Source organism: Loxodonta africana, chromosome 19 (assembly GCF_030014295.1).
Source record: "Loxodonta africana isolate mLoxAfr1 chromosome 19, mLoxAfr1.hap2, whole genome shotgun sequence".
In the NCBI taxonomy this organism is placed as follows: domain Eukaryota; kingdom Metazoa; phylum Chordata; class Mammalia; order Proboscidea; family Elephantidae; genus Loxodonta; species Loxodonta africana.
In genome coordinates, this window is record NC_087360.1 from 6,024,526 (window position 1) to 6,046,064 (window position 21,539).

General features: G+C 53.5%; 1 protein-coding gene across 34 annotated transcripts in view; it reads left to right on the forward strand.

Annotated features, from left to right (window-relative positions):
- Nucleotides 1–21,539, forward strand: part of NCOR2 (nuclear receptor corepressor 2) — a 205,291-nt gene that overhangs the window by 72,355 nt on the left and 111,397 nt on the right. For all 34 annotated transcript variants that reach the window (XM_064272061.1, XM_064272057.1, XM_064272063.1 and 31 more), the window contains 5 exons: nt 144–336; nt 5,676–5,803; nt 8,323–8,500; nt 13,068–13,247; nt 18,298–18,411. In XM_064272061.1, coding sequence (XP_064128131.1) covers nt 232–336; nt 5,676–5,803; nt 8,323–8,500; nt 13,068–13,247; nt 18,298–18,411 — 705 coding nt within the window. In that variant the 5' untranslated portion in view covers nt 144–231. The remainder of the gene's footprint in view (nt 1–143; nt 337–5,675; nt 5,804–8,322; nt 8,501–13,067; nt 13,248–18,297; nt 18,412–21,539) is intronic.

Here is a 21,539-nt window from a genome sequence, read left to right on the forward strand (position 1 = left end):
GGGTGCACAGGTGTCTCCTGCCTGACAGTGGGTGAGGGAGTGTGCCAGTGTCAGGGAGTAAGGCAGGACGGGGAGGGAGACCCCGTCCCAAGGAGCCATTGTGCCCTGTGGCTCACCTCATCTCCTTTCCGGTTTTCTCACAGGTACCTGTGAACAGCAGCCGTGAGCAGATGATGACAGTTGACCTTTAACCCCGTGGCAGCTGCAAGAGAGCCCCCAGACACCCCTGCCATGTCGGGGTCCACGCAGCCCGTGGCGCAGACGTGGAGGGCTGCGGAGGCCCGGTACCCGCCCCACGGCATTTCCTACCCCGTGCAGATTGCCCGGCCCCACACGGTAAGAGGACCCATCTGGGGCTACTACTGTGGGAGTCCTCACCTTCTCCGGATTTGTCCTGGGAGCCCCCTGGTGTGGCCTCTAGGGCAGGTGGGCTGTCTAATGGAGGCCCTCCCCCACCCGCATCTTAGGACTTTTTCCGAACTGGGGCATCTGGTAAAATCCTTTGATCTCATTTCAAAGCTGGGAAGGTGGAGGCGTATGCCAGCCCAGCTGAGATCTCTGCCACTCAAGAGTCAGTTAAATGGTTCTACTTTTTCTTGATCACCAGTGGAATTTGCATGCAAACATGGAGGGCCTGCTGTATGTACTTTCCTTGCAACCCAGCCTTGTTTCAGCTCCCTCCTTGCCATGGAAATTTGAGTTGCTTCCTGGAGGCTGTTGCTCTCAGTACCCCCACCCCCATCCCCACCCTGATGCTCACCGCCTGACTGACTGGAGGAGGCCCAGTGCATCCCCATCTGTGAATTCCAGAACTCGGGTGCCAGGGTGGTGGTTTGGCTCATGGGGGGCCCACCCAGGGGGAAGCAGGCTGGGCCTCAGTCGTGTGCACCCGTCTCAGCCCTCCTGAGTCTTATCCCTCTCCGCCTCCCCACGTGACCCGGTTCTGAGCCAGGCACATTTCCCATCTTCACCACTCAGTCCGTGGTGGGGCCATGAGGAGGGGCCTGCACACCTTTGGTCCCACTCCCTTGGTGTCTATTGTAGAAAAACCAAAATGTTTCTAGAAAACACTGTGCCAAGTATATTTGCTCATTCATTCTTTCATTTAGTCATTCATTCACTGTGGTAGGGGACAACACTCACACGGACCCTGGCCTTCCAGAGTGTTCAAACAAATAATAGCCATAGAGAAATAAACGTAATAGTGAAGGAGCCCTGGTGGCACAGTGGTTAAGTGCTTGGCGCTCACTGCAAAGTCAGCAATTTGAACCCACCAGTTGCTCCACAGGAAAAAGGACCTGGTTATCTGCTCCCGTAAAGATTAAAAACACCAAACCAAACCGTTTCACATCGAGTCAATTCTGACTCAGAGCGACCCTATAGGACAGAGTAGACCTGCGTCATAAGGTTACCAAGGAGCGGCTGGTGGATTTGAACTGCTGGCCTTTTGATTGACAGCCGAGTGGTTAACTACTGTGCCACCAGGGTTCCCCATAAAGATTACAGCCCAGGAGACCCTATGGGGCAGTTCTGCTCTGTCTTATAGGGTCGCTGTGGGTGGAATCAACTCAATGGCACCCAGCAACAACACTGAATACCATGGCCCTAGGTCATGCCGCAGGACTGTCAGGCCTGTGCCCCCGCCTCCCCTCACCATGTGCCCTCCTAGCTGCTGGGGGAGGAGACACGGTGGGGCTGAGAGAGGGCCTGCAGTCACCACTGGAGTGGACGCTGGCCCCACCGGGTTCTGTGTGTGTCTGTCCTGCTCGGCCAGCGCTGGTCCCTCCTGTAAGACCCAGAGAGGAAGTGGCCTTAGAGGGCGTTTCCATAAGTGAGTGGGACGCTTTTGCATGTGAACTCACTGGCCCAGTGTGGGGAAGTCCCTGGACCTATGGCCTCAGGGCCTCTTCTGGCTGGGTTCCCCCGTCCCACCCAGCCCCTGTGCCTGGCCTCTGGGGCCGTTGGAGCTCTTACAGCCCCTGCTCTCCTGCCTCCTTCTCGCCCTTTGCCTGAGCTGGGCTGTCTCCTGGGTGCTAGGGTCACTGTGACTGGCTGACCTTGGATATCTCACGCTGTCCTCCTGCTGCGCTGTCTGTGATACAGGATGTGGTTGGACGGGACCCAGTTGTCACCACAGGCTCAGGCAGAAGGCTGAGGTCAGGGGGCGTAGCCAGTTGGCCCAGGCCTGGGCAGCTGTGGCAGGAGCATTTTCTGTACTTGGGGGTTGCTGGCCACAGGGTCTACCCATGTGAATCCCTCTCCATAGGAGTCGCTGCGTGCTGACTGTTCCTCCTCCCGCCTCGTTGGCAGTTGTAGACGCCATCTTGGCAAGGACCGCTCCTGGGGGATTGGCCTGTCTGCCTCTTTTCTCATTTTGCTTTTGTGCAAAAGAGCAGAGTGGAGAGAATTTCCTCCTGGCAGCCTGTGAGGCATGCTGACCTCTCCTTACACCTCTGTGTGTCCGTGTGTGCACGCATGTGTGTCTGTGTGTACATGTGCAGTGTGTTTATGTGCTTGTGTGTGCACGTGCATGTCTGTGCACATGCGTGTGTCAGTGCGTATGTCTCCGTGTGCAAGTCTGCATGAGCATGTGTGTGCGGATGTGCATATACCTGCATGCACGTGTCTGCGTGTCTCTGAGCACGTGTCTGCATGTATGCACGTTTGCATGTGTCTGCATTTGTGTGTATGTGCATGTGTGTGAATGTATCTGCATGTGTGCATACACATGTGTGCACATAGACGTGTCTGCGTGTGCGTGTATGTCTCCGTGCACATGCCTGTGAATGCACATATATATCTGCGTGTGTGCATGCACAGGTGTATGTGCACATCTCTGTGAACATGTGTGTCTGTGAACATGTGTGTCTATATGTATCTGTGTGTGGGCACTTGTGCGTGTCATTGCATGCACGTGTGTGTGCACGTGTTTGTACACGTGTGTCTTACATGTGCATGTCTGTGTGTGTGCATGCATGTCTTTGTGCTTGCGTGTGTGTCTGTGTGTACGCACACGTGTCTGCCTGTGCATGTGAAGGATCTCTGTGTGGCAGCCTGGCAGCAGGAGCTCTAAGGCCTCCATGCTCCCCGCAGTTCCTCCCTCAAGCTGTCCCTCCTGCTGTTTGCCTGACCTGTGCCTTGGACCATGGGGTGTGTGGGAAGACCCAGCCCTTCCCTGCTTTCTCGGAGCTGCCTCCAGCCTCAGCCTCGGGAAATCTGTGGTGGGAGGGGGGATGGTTAGTGCTAGGAGGGGGCTAGGGCTTGGAGGGGGCTATGGTTAGGGGGCTAAGGCTAGGAGGTGAGTTAGGGCTAGGAGGGGGTTGGTGCTAGGAGGGGAGTTAGTGCTAGGAGGGGATAGATGGTAGGAGGGGGGTTAGGGCTAGGAGGGGGCTAGGGCTAGGAGGGAGGTTGGTGCTAGGAGGAGGTTGGTGTTAGGAGGGGGTTGGTGCTAGGAGGGGGCTAGGGCTAGGAGGGAGGTTGGTGCTAGGAGGGGGGTTAGTGCTAGGAGGGAAGTTAGCGCTAGGAGGGGATTGGTGCTAGGAGGGGGGTTCGTGCTGTAAGGAGGTCAGTGCTAGGAGGGGGTCAGTGCTAGGAGGGGATCAGTGCTAGGAGGGGGTTCGTGCTGTAAGGAGGTCAGGGCTAGGAGGGGATCAGTGCTGGGGGGGTTAGCGCTAGGATTGGGGGCTAGTGCTAAGAAGGAGTTAGTGTTAGGAGGTGCGAAGGCCTCCATCCATCTCGGTTAGGCACCCATTTCAAAGATGAGGAACCTGAGGCTCAGAGGGTTTGAGTGGCTGGCCTAAAGACATGCCTCCAGCTAGATGGAGGCCTTGCAACTTTCTCTTTCCCCATCAGGTTGGCAGCCTCCCTGCTGTTCCCAGTTAGAAGAAGCTCCTTTTCTAGCCTTTGGACTCTGAGCCTTTGGCATGCTTGTTGTGTAGGATCTGCAACGAATGCATTCTTAATGTATCTACCTGGTATCATCTCTGATTTCCTACAAAAATAACTGTATTAGAAATAGAAAGAGCCACACAGCAAAAGAAATACTGGATTTTTATAGGAAATGGAAGAAATTAAGAAAAGGCATCAAGAAAATAATCCATCCCCATCAATCCTACCTCTCTCCTCAGTCTTACCCGTGTCAGACATCACTAATCGATTGCCACACACAGTGTCGCTGAGTGTTCCAGGCAGATGGAACTAATTGATTGGGGTTGGTACATGTGTGAAACCTGACTTGTTTTCTTGTGTGAAAGGTTTGGTTCAATCTCTCTCTCTCCTTTTTTTTTAATGTAACATTTTAATATTTCTGAAATCAGGGTGTAGCTGGTAAACAGGACACATTCGTTAGTGCTCAGTGTGCCCCTGGATGACAGTGGATGGCACTTTATTAAAGAAGCGAAGTTTTGCCTGAGGTTTATCCTGACTTTTGACTTTGTTTATGTCTGTGACGCCTTGCAAAAGAAGTCTGCCCCCGCCCCCCGCCCCCGACACGTATCATAGTTGGACGCCTTGCTTTGAAACCCATCCGTGGCCTCATTGCCCTCCCTCCTCTGATGTGGGTTATGGGCCCTGATCTCCAGTGTGGAAGCCTTGCTCACACACCCACGCCCCTATAGTGGTTGTTTAGGTGGTGCCTCTTTCTGGTTTTCCCTGTTGACCCTGATGTGTTTTCACGAATGGTATCACCCCCCGTGCATTTACTATCTGATCTTCGTCCTGCTCAGTTTCCACCTTGATCTCTGTGGGCAGAAAGGACCCTCTCTCCTTCCCAGGTTACCTGCCTGGCAGGGGTGCCGGGAGGGCAGTGGGTGGGGGCCGGGCTCCTGCTGAGCTGGGCCCCTTCATCGGAAGTGAGCACTGCTTACAAAACGAACACTGCAGGCAGCTGGGCCTGCCCTCACCAGCCTCATGGCCCTGCATGGGCAGGGCGCTCTCCCAGGCTCACTTGTTCCATCTGGAAAGTGGACGTGATCTACGGAGCTGCAGGTCTGAGTGAGATGCACACCTCTGTGCTTACCCATGCCCCCCCGCCTCGCTCCCTCTCCTCTGCCTTGAGGTGGCCTCGGACATTCCAGCTTACAAGTGACCCTTGATGCCAGCCCTCCAGACTGGCTGCTCGCTCTTTCTCAGGGAAATGTGCTCTGTGTGTTGCCAGTTTCTCTTCTCAGACCACAAGCCCTTAAGCACTCTGTGCCTCAGTTTCCCCCAGGCAGCTGAGCCTACCATGTTGGGATGTGGTGAACGTTGGCTAAGTTGGTATGTGCGAAGCCCTGGGAGCATTGTCTGGCCTCGGCAGGACTGTGTAAATGTGCTAGTGATGACTCACAGATGTCCACACATGGCTGGGGGTACCAGGAGCCAGGGCACGTTTGTCACATTTGATGTGAAAAGCTTAACATCTGCCCAGCATGTCCCCCACTCCCTGCTCCAGGCCAGGGCTTTTGTATGTGATCTTGGGATCATCGTGCCCATTTTGCAGCTGGGAAAACCAAGGCTCAGAGAGGTTAAGCGGCTGGTTGGACCTCACATATTGAGGACATGGTGGAGCTGGGACCGGCTGAGTGTGGTGGGTGGGGCACGGTGCGGCGGGCCGTGGTCCTGTTACAGCTGCAGAGTGCTGGTGTGGGCGGGTGGTCACAGGCTGAGGCTCACATGCTCCCACCCTCTCCCTTCAGGATGTCGGGCTGCTGGAGTATCAGCACCACCCCCGGGACTATGCCTCCCACTTGTCTCCCAGCTCCATCATCCAGCCCCAGCGGAGGCGGCCGTCCCTGCTGTCGGAGTTCCAGCCTGGGGGCGAAAGGTGAGAGGGCTGGCCAGCTGTGACCACGGCCACGGCACTGCGTGTTTGCCTCTGTCCTGCTGTGGCCGTGACTCAGGGCCTGGGTAGGCCAGGCAGGGAAGGGCCTCGTGACCCTCGCATGGACACCCGTGGGCCTTTGGCAGCCTCTGCAGGTGTCAGCAAGATGTGGGGTGATGGGGACAGGTGGCTGGATGGAAGGTGTATCAGGGTTCTCCCAGGAAACAGAACCAATAAGAGATGTGTGTATATATTTATATGTGCACATGTGTGTACGTACATGTATGTATGTGTGTGTGGATTGTGTATATGTGTGTATATATGTGTATGGGTGTGTATATATTATATATGTGATAAATGGAGAAAAGATTGAAGTTGTCAAGGATCTCATTTTACTTGGATCCACAATCAACAGCCATGGAAGCAGCAGTCAAGAAATCAAAAGACGCATTGCATCGGGCAAATCTGCTGCAAAGGACCTCCTTAAAGTGTTGAAGAGCAAAGATGTCACCCTGAAGACTAAGGTGCACCTGACCCAAGCCGTGGTATTTTCAATCACATCATATGCATGTAAAGCTGGACAATGAATAAGGAAGACCGAAGAAGAATTGACACCTTTGAATTGTGGTGTTGGCGAAGAATATTGAATATACCATGGACTGCCAAAAGAACGAACAAATCTTTCTCAGAAGAAGTGCGGCCAGAATGCTCCTTAGAGGCAAGAATGGCGAGGCTGCGGCTTACATACTTTGGACATGTTGTCAGGAGGGATCAGTCCCTGGAGAAGGACATCATGCTTGGCAGAGTACAGGGTCAGCAGAAAAGAGGAAGACCCTCAACAAGGTGGATTGACACAGTGGCTGCAACAATGAGCTCAAGCATAACAACGATTGTAAGGATGGCGCAGGACCGGGCAGTGTTTCGTTCTGTTGCACATAGGGTCGCTATGAGTTGGAACTGACTTGATGGCACCTAATAGCAACGACATACGTATGTGTACAGATGTGTGTGTAAGTGTACGTATGTGTATACTTGTATAGCCATGTGTTTATATACGTAGGCGTATCTTTTTGTGCATATATATATATGTATTTGTACCCAAAAAAACCTCAAACCCGTTACCTTCAAGTTGATTCCGACTCATGGTGACCCTGTGTGTGTGTAGATGTGTGTGTATATGTATGTGTACGTGTACAGATGTGCGCGTGTATATATATGTATACATGTATGTGTATAAGGTGTCTTGGTAGTGCTGTGGTTAAGAGCTCAGCTGCTAACCAAAAGGTTGGCAGTTCGAATCCACCAACTACTCCTTGAAACCCCTATAGGGCTGTTCTGTTCTGTCCTATAGAGTTGCTATGAGTCAGAATAGACTCAACGCGATGGAGTTTGGTTTATTTTTTGGTACGTGTGTGTGTGTGTGTGTGTCGAGGTGTGTGTATTATATGTGTGTATGTATATACACGTATGTGTATATATGTACATGAGCATATGCCACTCTGAGGACTAAGGTGCTCCTGACCTAAGCCATGGTGTTTTCAGTCACATCATACACGTGTGAAAGCTGGACCATGAATAAGGAAGACTGAAGAACTGATACCTTTGGACTATGGTGTTGGCAGAGAATATTGAGTATACCGTGGACTGCTAGAAGAGCAAACAAATCCGTCTTGGAAGAAATACAGCCAGAATGTTCCTTAGAAGTGAGGATGGTGAGAATTTGTCTCACGTACTTTGGACATGTTATGAGGAGGAACCAGTCCCTGGAGAAGGACATCATGCTTGGTAAAGTAGAGAGGGTCAGCGAGAAAGAGAAAGACTGTCAATGACATGGATTAACAGTGGGTTCAAACATAACGATTGTGAGAATGGCACGGGACCAGGCAGTGTTTTGTTTTGTTGTGCATCGGGTTACTATGAGTCGGAACCAACTCAGTGGCACCTAACAACAACACGAAGGCTGTGTGTGTGTCCGTGCGTGCGTGCGCGTGTGTGTGTGCGTGGACAGATCGCTGGGGTGGCCAGGATAGGCCCCTCAGACGAGAGACTGTTGGCTGACCACTGCTCAGAGAGCTAGGAAAAGGCATTTCAACAGAGGGAACAGCAGATGCAAAGGCTTTGAGGTGGGAACGAGCGTGGAGGGTTCACGCAAACCACCTAGGATACAGTCTGACTCTGTCAGTCTTGGGTAGGCCTGAGATTTGGCATCTCCAACCAGCTCCAGTTGGGCTGAGGCTGCTGGTCCTTTGGCTGTGCCGAGTAGTGAGGGTGGAGAACCCCTGAAGGGTGTCCAGGTGCCAACCCCGATGAGTACTCTTCCTACAAACGCTGTTGGTGAATGCTGACTCGCAGGCTGGCACAGCAGGGATAAGGGTTCTGCCTCACTGTGACTGTGGGCAGATGCTCACATGGGAACTTGTCTCACTCAGCTGGGGCGGGCTACAGTGCTGGGGCCTTGCGAGTCCTGGGAGTCATAGAGCCTCGTTCTTCCCACCTGATGTTGTGTGGCTTGCCCCCCGCAGGTCCCAGGAGCTGCACCTGCGACCTGAGGCCCACTCGTACCTGCCTGAGCTGGGCAAGCCGGAGCTGGAGTTCATTGAGAGCAAGCGTCCGCGCCTGGAGCTGCTGCCCGAGCCTCTGCCACGGCCCTCAGCCCTGCTGGCCACAGCCCAGCCTGGTGGCTCCGAGGACCTGGCCAAGGTAGGCTTGTCCCCCAACCTGGGAGCTCTGTTTCTGAGAGGTAGGTGGGAGGGTAGAAGCCGGCAGGACAGGCTGAGAGACAGCTTGGGCAAAGGATGGAGATGGGACCAAGGATGGGGCAGCCAGAGGCGTGTTGGGGTGAGGTGGCTCTGCCATTGGCCTGGGGTTTGGCCTTGCCCTAGGGAGCCACCCCGGCTCCTGAGTGGCGCTGTGGAGGTGCTGCTGGGGCTCGGGGGGTGGTGGGAGCCCACCACAGCTTCTCTCTGTGGTCTGCTGGTGGGTCTGGGCAGGAATTTACTCACAGCAGTGGGATGTGCGACCCGTGTCTTCCCCTCCTGGAACCCTCTCTTGGTGGCCTCCTCTGACTTGACTGGTGAACGCTGGATTTTGTGATATGGGAGAGTAGACAGCACCCTGGGGGGTCTCCGTGCACTCAGAGATGCTCAGCCTGGGTGACACTGAGGCTCCTGTCTGTCTCCACATTCCTTCGCTTGTCCTGTCTGGGCCTGGGGCTTCCTGGGCTGAAGGGTCCAGGCCAGGGAGGAAGATGATCGCACCCGGGCCTGTGGGGTCCTCTTCTCCACCTGACTCCTGATGGGTTTGAATGATGGAATTTCAGGCGGAGACAAGTCTTTACTGGGGGTGGGGGCAGCACAAGAGAGTGGTCCACAGGGTGGTCACGAATATGTTGACAGCCACTCACATTAATTGAGCACTTACTGTGTGCCAGATGTTGTACCAGGCATGGCAAGCGTTACTCTCTCGTATCTTCCCAGCTCGGTGAGGTCTGGGCTGTGATCCCTGTTTTAGAAAGGGGTCCTCGGGCTGTACAGGCGGGAAGGATGCACCCACATCAGAAAGCTGGGAGGTGTGGGGCAGAGTTCCGGGCCCAGATGACTGCTCCATAGCCCACCTGACTACAGGGTGTTGCCCGCTCTGGGTCTCCCGGGTGCTGCCCTGTTTCTGTGCCTGCGATGCCCCCACAAGCACCTCAGCCAGCTGCCTCCTCTCTGGTCCTCTGTGGGACTGTGGAGGGAGGGGGAGTGGTATTCAGCCTCCCCCAGGATGGTTCCCCTCGAAAAGCCCTCCCTTGGAGTGGGTCTTGGATGGGTGCTGGGTAAGGTGGTGTGGGGCACATTGAGGCTGTTTCCTCCTTGTCACTGACACCCTAACGATGGTTCTCACGTGCCCCAGCTTGGGGTCACAGCCCAGAGAAGGAGCGTTTCTGCTGCCTAGCCTGCCCTCAGTGGCTGCTCTTCACCCCAATGGCTCAGAGCCTCAGCCTCAGCCTCCTCGGAGGGGCTCCCTGACCACCCCACAGCCCCGTTGGCTCTGCTTGTTCCTCTTCCTGGTTGGCTCATTCCCGCCTTGTTGGGGCTCCCTCTCCCGGGGGCACCCTCTCCTTGGTGGAACTCTGTCTTTGTCTCTGTGTCTGTCTTTGCCTGGGTATGTGTGTGTGTGTGTGTGTGTGTGTGTGTGTGCGTGCACGTGTGTGTGCCCGCGTGCGCACCTGCCTCTGTCTCTGTCTCTCTTTGCCTGGGGGTGTGTGTGCGCTTGAGTGTTTTGTGCCTGCCTCCCTCTGTCTCTCTGTCTCCCTTGTCTTTATTTCTTTGTCTTTCTCTGTCTCTCTGTTTCAGTCTCGTTCTCTGTCTCAGCCTCTTTCTTTATCTGTCTGTCTCTCTTCTCTCTTCCTGGACCTGGCGAGGGAAGCCGTGGGCCCAGAGCTGGGGCCTGGCTGGAGGACTGCTGTAATTGCTTCGGGCTGTCTAAGAGCATTTGGAAAGTTTGAGCAAACTCTGGGCAAGGGAAGAAGCTTGGGGAGAAACACGACTCTGAGAGCGTTCAGATGTGTCTTGCATCTGCTTCATGGAATTCAGCTAGACGCATGAGACAGGAATTTGATGGGTCCCTGGAAGGGATCTTGCTCCGGCCCTTCTCCCCAGCCATGGCGGCTCTGTGGGGTGGATGAACGTGTGACAGAGATCCCGTTTCTGCCATGGGGGCCCCTGCACCCTGGCCACGTGCTCCACCTGCCGCTGAGAGTCAGGACTGAGGCCCGGCCTCTGCCCTCCTGCACCGGGTGAGGCAGTGACTCCATCTCTTCATGGCTGGTTGACCCGGGGCACATCATTGAGCTGTTCTGGACCTCAGTTTCCTCATCTATAAAATTGAAATAACGGTATTCTTACCTCCCAGGGTAGTTGCAAAGATCACATGAGGTAAGATTTATGAATTGTTTAGAGCAGGAGTTGGCAGACTATAGTCACAGTCCAAATCCGGCACCCAGCCTGCTTTTGTAAAATAAAGTTTTATTGAAACATGGCCTCAGCCATTTGTTTATGTATCGTCTGTGACTGATCTCTTGCTACAAGTCAGAGTCATTGCGGCAGAGACTGTCTGGTCGGCAAAACTAAAATATCTACCATCTGGCCTTTTGCTGATGAAATTTGCCAACTACTGGGCATAGGCCTCTGAGTTCTCCGTGTTTTCATCTCTAAAATGGGAATGAAATAGCAACCCTCCGCCCCCCCCACCCCCATAAGGCCATGTGAGGACCTGGTGACGGGGTGTGGAATGCTGAGGAGTGGGGTGGGCTGAGCAATGAGTGGTGCCTGGTGGAGGGTGTCCCAGGATAGCAGCAAGGGCCATGTGGGGTGCTTGCAGCTTTGAGGTCTTTTCTGTATTCCCAAGGAAATTCTGGGTATAGGAGCTCAGGGGTCCAGACTCCAGCTCTCCACATTTCTCAGGTGGACATGATGAGGCCAGGAGGCAAACCCAGTGTGACCCCGAAACCCCCAGCCCTGTGCAGGCCTTGGTAGAGCCTGTGGGGTTGGGGCAGAGACCCTGGGAGGGAAGACCTAAGATGGCGTGGCCTCTGCTTGTCCTGGGGCTGAGGTAGGGGGTACTTGGCAGGCCTCGTGGCTGCAGTTGTCCCAGGGAATAATGTGGCCTGTGTCCTGTGGGTGGCAGCTGCTGTGGGGGCAGGGAGGCAGTGGCCTGGCGCTCCTCCCAGGTCGCCTCCGCCAGCAGCTGCCGGCTTGGCCCTGACGGATGGCACAGGGCGGGGGCTTGGGTTACACACAGGCTGCCAGGCCTGGAGCCCGGGTATTGAGATGGGACAATCACAGCCAGCGCTTATTGAGTGCTTACAGTGTACCAGGCTCTGAGCCCAGCCCTTTGCCTGTTCCAGCTCAACCTTGCAGCAGCCTGGGAAGTGGGAGCTGTTTCTGTCCCCATTGTGTGGGTGAGGGGGCTGAGGCAGGGAACTGGTGAGCCGTTTGCTTGCAGTCCCAGAGCAGGGAGGTGGCGGGATTTGAACCCAGGCAGCCAAGCTCCAGAAATGAGTGCTCCTGTGTCCCCGCCCCAGCCGCCCCCCCGCCCGCCAGCACTGCTGGGTGCCCAGCAGCTTGGTCTGGGGAGGAAGGAGACAGTGAGTCACTGACTTGAGGGTTCCCTTGTTTGTTTAACACTTAAAAAAAAAAAAACACAACTTTGTTACACAAAGAGTAACCCTTAAAAAAGGGAAAAATCGGAAAAAGACTCGTAAATAAAAAGAAGAAAGTGAAAACACGTCTTCTGCTCAGATAACCACTGTAAACGCCTGCCTGCGTTTCCTGTGCTCATGGTTTTTCTGCATGTTTGTGTACGTATGCTGGCTTTTTACAAAACCGGGTTGTGCTGTTGTTGTTCTTAGGTGCCATCGAGTCCATTCTGACTCAGAGAGGCCCCTGTGACAGAGTAGAACTGCCCCATAGGGTTTTCTAGGCTGTACCTTTACAGGAAGAGGTCATCAGGTCTTTCTCCCGTGGAGCTGCTGGGTGGGTTGAAACCACCAGCCTTTTTAGTTCAGCAGCTGAGCGTTTAACTATTTGCATCACCACGCTCCTTGTGCTGTATATAATCCGCCCTGTCCATTGCCGTTGTTTCCGATTCATGGTGACCGTATAGGACAGAGTAGAACTGCCCCATATGGTTTCCAGGGAGTGGCTGGTGTATTCAAACCGCCAACCTTTAGGTTAGCAGCTGAGCTCTTAGCCACTGCTCCACCAGGGCTCCTACATACAGTGCTTTACACAGTATTTCTTAATTGCTTTTTGTTGGGATTGAGCATCGTGAATAAATGTTTGTGGACAGTCTGCTAAGGGCTAGGCCCCAGGCGACCAAGGTTGTGGGGTCCTGGATCCCGTTCTTGGGGAGTTTGGTCTGGTGGGGAGGACACAGGTGGGGTAGGAGGAGGAAGGGAGACGTGTTAATGGCAAGAGGGAGTGAGGAGGGTGTCACGTCTTCAGGGGAGGTTGGGGGAAGCTTTCGTGTAAAAGGAGGTGTTTGCACAGAATCTTGAAGGATGTAAAGGGTTCTGTCCTTCAAAGAATGGGCTGAAGGGCTGGAAAGGGTGCACTTGGCAGGAGGATTGGCAGCAGCCAAGGCAGGGAGGTAGGACAGGTACATGACCTCCAGTGTGCTGGGAGCCAGAGGTCAGGGCCAGAAACTGGGAGTATATTTGAAGGGTGTTGCTGGCCAGTGTGCCCCCTTCCCTGACCCCATGCCTGTCTTCTCTCTGCCACAGGACCGCAGCCTGGCGGGCAAACTGGAGCCGGTGTCACCGCCCAGCCCCCCGCACACCGACCCTGATCTGGAGCTGGTCCCTCCACGACTCTCCAAGGAGGAGCTGATCCAGAACATGGACCGTGTGGACCGCGAGATCACCATGGTGGAGCAGCAGATCTCCAAACTGAAGAAGAAACAGGTGCAGGCGGGTGGATGGGTCGGAGCTCGGAACCTCTGCTCCAACAGCAGTGAGGACGGTGAAGATAAATAGTGCTGAGGCCAGTGGGAGCAAACACGTGTGAGCACTGCTCACGTGCTGGCTCGGTTTGGTGCCGTTGCCATTTATTAGACAAGAGCAGTGTATGCAGCAGTACCACCGGATAGACCTGTGAATGGTTCCAGGTCCCCCCTTTCCCCATGACCTTCAAGGTTAGAGCTTTCCCATCTGTGGGTGGAGTGAGCCCTGGGAAGATACCGTATCAGAAGCCCAGTGCCCTGGAAGTCTGAGCCCCAAGTTTCTAGAAACATCCAGGGTGCCTGCCTGGTCCACCTTTTTTTCCGCAGACTTGGCCCGAATTGACTTTTCCTACCAGCCTCCCTGCCTGCATGCCTCTTCCCAGTTATTCCCATGGCTCCCTTCTTGGGATCATCCAGGTCTCTGCTCAAATGTTCCCTCCCCAGAGAGCCCCTCTGTGGATCTTTAAACATTCTTTCGCCATACTTGTTTCCAAAAAAGCCAAACCCATTGCCTTGAGTCGATTCTGACTCATAGTGACCCTGTAGGACAGAGCAGAACTGCCCCACAGGGTTTCCAAGGCTGTAAATCTTTGTGGAAGCAGACTGCCACATCTTTCTTCCACGGAGCAGCTGGCGGCCTCGAATCACCAACCTTTTGGTTAGCAGCCGAGCGCTTTAACCGCTGTACCTCCGTGGCTCCTTGTACTCTTTCCCAAACAAACAAAAAGGCATACCCATTGCCGTTGAGTCAATTCCGACTCATCGCAGCCCTGTAGTATAGGGTAGAACTGCCCCATAGGGTTCCGAGGAACAGGTGGTGAGTTCAAACTGCCGACCTTTTGGTTGGCAGCCAAGATCTTCAGGCACCGCACCACCAGGGCTCCGTACCCCGTCCCAGGGGCCGTCAAATCCAGCCAAATCCAGCTGGCTGCCTGTTTTTGTAAATAAAGTTTTATTGGAACATAGCCATACCCACTCCTTTACACATCACCTGTGGCTGCTTTCCCCAGTAACAGCCCATTGGCCTGCAGAGGTGAAAATATTTACCCTCTGACCCTTTACAGAGAAACCTTGGTGACCCCTGGTCTGTGTTATTGCCGTGCTTCAGTGGCGCCCTCACCCGAATCACTGCATCTGGCTTTGTGACAGACTGGTTTTGTCCCCGTTAGGATATAAAGCAGGGCCTGTCTCCCTGTTAACTGTGGTGCCGCTAACACAGGGCCTGGCGCGTAGTAGGTACTCATTAAAACTGCTAACTCTGGTGCAGCTAGGCTACTGGAAGACTCAGGGTCATACCTGGCCCCCCTGCAAGCAGGTGTGGGCTCCGTGTGGGATCAAGAGCCCACTGTTGCCACCGTGGGCGGTGAAGGCTGTGAGAAAGGGCTTCCTGGAAGGAGGAGCCCCATGTGTTGGGTTGGGAGCATGTACGGGGAAGGGGGCATTGATTTCAAGGGGATCATTAGGCCGTCACTAGCAGCTGGGATTCACGGATAGTCCACCAGCTGGGCCTGGTCAGTGAGGCCAGACTAGCTGACCTAGACCTCACGGGACCGTTGGCGGGTTTCCAAGATGGTGGCTCAGGCCTTGGAGCTAGTGGCCGAGCCCTGGGCAGGCCCACATGACGTTGGTGTGGTCCACTCTTACGGGCCTGGCTGTGGGCAAGGCTGAGGTCACGCGCTCATGTTTGTGGCTGGGCCGGAAGTGAGGTGGCTTGGGCAGCCCTGATGAGGCCTTTTTTTTTTTTTTTTTCAACTCCACTTTGGCATTTTTTTTAAAAATTGACGTTGATAGAAAACTTTAACCATTTTAAAGTGGACAGTTTAGTGGCATTTAGTACATTTACAATGTTGCACAGGCATTACCTCTGTGTAGTTGCCGAATATTCTCATCACCGCAGAAAGAAACCTTGTGCCCATTAGCAGTTCCTTCCTACGCTGTACCCGCATTTTCCCCAACCCCTGGCAACCACCAATCTGCATTCTACCTCTGTGGGTTTGCCTGTCCCGGACATTTTGTATCAGTGGAATCCTACAACGTGCAGTTTGTTCAAACTGATTTCTTTCATGTTGGCATCTTGTTTTCGCGGTTCATCCACGTCGCGGCTTCTGTCAGTACTTCGTTCCTTTTATGACCAAGTAACATCCCATTGTATGGGCAAACCACATTTTCTTCATCCACTCATCAGTTAGTGGACATTTCGGTAGCTTCTCCCTTTTTGCTCCTGTGAATAGTGCTGCTATGAGCATTTGGGTACAGGTAAAAAAAAAAAAAAAAAAAAATTTTTTTTTTTTTTTTTTTTTTTTTTAGTTGGAACACCTGTTTTCAATTCTTTGGGTACACACGTGGGAGTGGAATTGCTGGGCCACATGGCAGTTCCATATTTAACTTTTTAAGGACTTGCCAGACTTGTGTTTCACAGCGGTGGTGGCATCATTTCACATTACCCCCCAGCAGTGGATGAGGGTTCAGATCTCTCTCCATTCTCACCAACATTTTCCATTTTTTTGATCAGAGCCTTCCTAGTGGGTGTGAAGTGAATATCTCATTGTCGTTTTGATTTGTATCAGATACCAGTTTTTTTCCCTTCTTTTTAAATGATAATATTTTATTGTGTTTTCGGTGAAAGTTTACGTAACAGTTTAGGTTCCCATCCAACAATTTCTATACAGGTTGTTAAGTGATCTTGGTTACGTTCTTAGCAACACACGAACATTCTCTATTTTCATTCTGGTTGTTCCGTTTCCGTTAGTCTAGTTTCCCTAGCCCCTTACATTCTGATCTTTGTTTTAAAGTAATTGACCCTTTGGTCTCATATAGGTGAATTTTTAAAGGAGCAGTCTACTTCACAGGCGATATTACTTTTTTGAGTCAGCCTGTTAAGGTGACCACAGGGTTTAGTTTCAGTTCAAGGTTCGAAGAATACCTCAGGGCAGTAGTTTTGGGGAGTCCTCCAGTCTCAGCTAGCCCAGTAGATTTTTATTTTTGGGGGGATTTGAGGTTCTGTTTCACGTATTTTCTTCCATTCTGTCAGCGTCCATCTGTTGTTGCCCTGGTCAGAACGATCGGTAGTGGTAGTTGGCACCACCTAGTTCTTCTGACTTCAGGGTAGATGAGGTCTATGCGTTACCTCCTTTACTCCTCAAAGCAGCCTTATGTGGTAGGCACTGTTAACTCCCCTGGTTTCACAGAGGAAGCACTGGGCCTCAGACAGGTGAAGTGACCTGCCTGAGGTCGCAAAGCTGTTGAATAATGGTTCGAATGAGAACCCTGGGTAGTACAAGTAGCTTGTGACTGGCTGCTAAGCTAAAGGTTGGCAGTTTGAAGTTACCTAGTGGCTTTGCATAAGGAAGGCCTGGTGATCTTCTGTAAAGATTACAGCCAAGAAAGCCCCTTGGAGCAGTTCTACTCTGCACACGGAGTTGCTAAATCGACTTGATGGTTGCGGGTTTGGTTTTTTTTTTTTTAGAGCTTGAAATTGCCTTCTTAGCTGAGTATGTGTCCCGTGTAATATTTTCTCTGGTGCCTGAGGGAGGGCCACCTTCACTGTTTGGGGAGGCGTCCCCTCTGCACACACCCTTTATGGCTGTGTGCTTCTCCCATTTCTCTGGCTTTACTTGATGTGCACTTTTGGGGGTTTGCAGTATTTTGCCAAGGAGCCCTGGTGGTGTAATGGTTAAGTACTTGGCTGCTCACAGAAAGGCTGGAGGTTTGAACCCACCCAGTAGCTATAAGAGAGGAGGACCTGGCAATCTGCTCCTGTAAAGATTACAGCCTGGGAATTCCTATGGGGTAGCTCTGCTCTGTCATATAGGGTCGCTATGAGTCAGAATCTACTTGAGGGCAACAGCATTGTGCCTCGTGCTAACTGTCCTTCTGAAAGCCACCACCAGGGGTCTCTGTGGGACTGTGGCAGCTCAGCTAAACCAGCCAGACTTTTCCTAGGCCTGGGTGACAGGAGTGGCTCTAAAAACCAGCCAGGTCTTTGTGACAACAGAACCCAGGACTCTGAATTTTCTGGCTCTTTTTGCATTGCCCTCCTCTGGCTGTCTTTTTTCAGTTAATAATGATCTGCCCTTTGGTCACATGCAGGCCGCGAGAGCATTGTGAGCCGAGAACAGTGTTCCAGTCTCACTTGTGATGCCCTGTCAGAGTGTAGACGTGGACATCGATTGGCCCCCTTTGTGACTTTGGATCAGGGTCTTAACCTCTCTGGCCTTCAGTTTTCCTCTTGGGCATAAAATAGTCAGTGCACTAAGTAATATCCTTTACGAAAGTGTTTAGAAGAAGAGAGTCCAGTGTGAAGACGAAGGTAGACAGTGAGAATAAAATAATGAAAAGCTGGTTGCCGAGTGCTCACTGTGTGCCAAGCATCGAGCTCTGTGCATGCACTAGCCCACTTCATCCTCCACCAGTTCTGTAGGGTAGGGACTTTAATTGTTCCCATTTTCCAGATGAGCAAAGCGAGGCTCAGAGAAGTTCAGCAGCTTCTTGTAGACGAAGTAGGGTTCTAATCTGGACAGTTTGGCCCCTGAGTCTATACTGCCTGTCCTGATGATGATGATACTTGTAGTAATGACAATGGCTGGCTTTTATCGACCCCTGCTCTGCTATGCCTGGGTTAACTCATTGAATCCTCACCACCATGCTAAGAGGGAGGCACAATGATTGGCCCCATTTTACAGAGGAGAAGACTGAAGCACAGAGAGGTTAAGCTGCTTATTTAAACTCACCTAGCTGGAAAGTCACAGAAGCGGGATTTGGACCCCGGAAGGCTGGCACCAGAGCCTGGAGGCTAGAGTCGGCCGCTGGGCTGGGTCCTTCCTCGAGGGAGCGGGGACTGCTCCAGGGCACGGGGTCCCCGTGGCTGACTCAGAGGAAATGGTTAGTAGCCTGACTTCCTGTGCATGGCCACCAGGCTGGGCTACAAGGGGCCGCCTGCTGCAGCTGGGGAGCCTGCATCTCCTTCCGCCTGCCACCGTCCTCACAGCTCATACTCTCTGTGCTTCCCACAGCAACAGCTGGAGGAGGAGGCCGCCAAGCCACCTGAGCCTGAGAAGCCCGTGTCGCCACCGCCCATCGAATCGAAGCATCGCAGCCTGGTACAGATCATCTACGACGAAAACCGGGTATGCCCGCCCACCCCACCTGACCCCACCGAGTCCCTACCCCCCCCCCCCCCAGTTAGCTACCTTCTCCTGCGGCCGTCACCTTGAATGCTGTGGTTTCTGCTCCGGGCCTCAGTGTTTCCATCTGCAAAATGGGACCTCAGCACCCCTCCTGCCCCGAGACCAGTTTGTGAGTGGATGGGGGAAGGGTGGCTAGTGTAGACTGTCCTGTTGTGGCTGCTGGGCACAGAGCTGCTGAGCCCGGGGACTGGTGTGGACCAAGCCCTGGTCTGTGGGGTGCATCGGGTCCTAGGAGAGCATTAGGGACCAGGCAATCAGCTTGAGGAAGGGGGTTAGAAGAAAGTCCTGTACTATTATTATCACCAGTGACGTTGAATGAACAGTCTCCCTGCTAGGTGGTGGGCCAAGTCCTTTGCACAGCAGTGCTTGGAGGGCAGATAGGGTGATTGTTTCCATTTCACACATGGAAACTGAGTGAAACTGAGGCCCAGAGACATTAACGTCATGAAGCTCTGGAGGGCTGGGCCTGGGATTTGAACCGGTGGCTGTCAGATTCCAGGGCCTGGTTCTTTAGCATCAGCCTGCATTGACACTTGGCCTGGAAGGGCCCTGTGAATGGTTGAAACACAGCATCTGGAACAGGCTGGGGGCCCCAGGGGATCCTGAGAGGGGCAGCTGCTTGGTGTCTGGAGGGGCTCGGGCTGCCCCAAGGTGGAAGCTGGTGTCTGGTGGGGTCCTCCCAGTCAGGCTGGTTTGAGCTCAGAATGACCTCAGGACCTGTGGATGTTGAGCCCCCCGCCCCACCCCCCATTTCATGGATGAGGATACTGAGCCAAGAGCAGGAGGTTCTTGTCTGAGGTGACACAGCGAAGTGTAATGGATGGGGGACCTCCCCTCCCTGTCTTGACTCCTATATTCCCCCCTCCTGCCTGGGGTGCCTGGGCTCCCTTCCTGCTGTCTCTGCTGTGGAATCTGCCCCTGGCTGGCTCAGTGCCAGAGTCAGAGCAAGAGGTGCAGCCCAGTCCCTGGGGCCTGGAGGGCTGCTGTGGCATCTGTGACAGGATCCCCAGGCAGGGAACTGTGGGGTCATCTGGTATGGCTACTCTTCTGCCTCTGGAGGCAGCCATATGATACAGGGTGAGCCTGGACCGCCAAGACCTAGGAGGTGTGTGCTTGGCCTTGCAGGGTGGGGCAGCCAGACTCACACGCCGTCCCCACCCTGAGCAACACTGATACCAGTGAAAATGGTAGGAGAGTCCGTATGCTCCCCAGACTGGAAGCACAGAGGGCTCAGGGCTGGACGTCCTGGTGGAGTCTCACCTCAGTCACTTCCTGGCTCTGTGACCTTGAGCAGTTTACTTAGCCTGCTGTGACTCATATTCCTCACTTGTCGAGAGATGGTAATTACAGCACCTGCCTTGTACGGTTGGTGGCATTAGGAGTTCATCATGTTTGTACAGTTGGTGGCATTAGGAGTTCATCACGTAGTGCTTTGAGAACAATGCCTGGCACTGAGCAAGCCTTAGCTGCCGCTGTTACTGTTGCTGTTGTCATCGTTGTTTTCTCCTTTTTGTTATTGTTTACATTTTGCGTGAGTTCGTGTGATGTTCACCAGACCTATATGGAATAGGTAGTGTTGTTTTCTCGATTTTACTCGTGGAGAAACTGAGGCCCAGAGAGGAAAGTGACCTGCCTGAGATTACACAGCAAGTGAGTTTTGAGGCTGGAACTCGGACCCAGGATTGAGCTGGCTCCAGGAGCCTTTGGTGGAGAGGAGAAGGGCAGGCATCCTGGGAGTCTTACCCCAGTTGGCACCTCTCTTGGTCCAACCTCCCTGATCCTGGGGCGGAGATCAGGCACAGTTCTCTCCAGCAGCTGTGGAGGCAGTGGGAGCTTTGCTCAGGATGTCGCTGCAGTCCCCTGGACTCTCACTGCGAGCTCAGCCAGTTGGGGGTCAGGAGGCTGGGGTCCCAGACCCCCCAGCCAGGTGGACTCAAAGGCATGGGCCTTTGGTGCCCCCTCAGGGAAGCTCATTCCACCTCCCCTCAGCAGTTGGCCCCCATTTCCTTGGGGTTCATCTGAACAATAATGTCGCTACCCCCAGGTTTTCCCGGGGCACTGTGGCTACAGATTTGACTGGTCTCTGGCTCCTTGGCCACCTCAGTACCCTCAATACCAGTTAAGATACCCTCTTCCTGGTTCTCACCTGGGTATCTCCTGTGAGTATTACTCGCTCCACCTATTAGGCCGCCAGTTTTTGGCAGCTCTGGGGGGGTGGGGGACTGGGGGTTTGGGTTCCAGTCCAGCCTGTGCCCTGATGAGCTGTGTGGCTTAGAGCCAGTTCTTCAGCTGCTCTGGGGCCCTGGCCACTTTCTTGAGGTTGTGGAGTTGATATGGCTGAGGCGGTGGCTTGAGGGGTTTTGTAAACTGTAAAAAGCTGCCTTAAGAAGGATTTGGTAGTCAGGACTCTTGGATACAAGAGACGAAAACTCAGCTTAAACTGGTTGAGGCTAAAGAGGAGTTTATTGCGCCTTGTAATGAAAAGTTGTTGCTAGGTTGCTGCAGGTATGGGTAGATCCAGCTGCTCAAAAGAATATGTCCAGGAGCTCTCTCTCCTCTCTCCTCTCTGTTTTCTTGGTACTAGTGTCATTCTCAGCTACCTGGCTCACCTCCTGCCAGCTGGGTTCCTGGGGCAGATAGGAAACCCCTTTTTCCCAGTTGTCTTGACAGCAGTCCCAGAGTTGACTCTCATTGGCTGGTTGCTCTCATATGCTCATTTCTGAGCCAATACCAAGGCCAGGGAGTTTGTTTGAATGCACTGATTGGTCAGACCTGGGTCTTGGGCCCACCCCTGGGGTGAGGTATAGTCAGCCCTAGTCCTACTCTCTAGTCCTTACCCCCATGGACAAGACTAGAGGAGGGGCTTCTCCCTGAGGGAGAGCAGAGGCAGGGGGAGCCCAAAGCCATGCTCATGTCCTCCTTCTCCCTGACAAGATACGACCCTCTCTCCCCCAGCTCCTCAGCCTGGGCCTCTATGCCTATTATGCCTAATTTATCCCGATGGTGGCCTGATGTTTATGGGAGGGCTGACCCCACTAACTTTCAGAAAGGAAGCTGAGGCCCCTGAG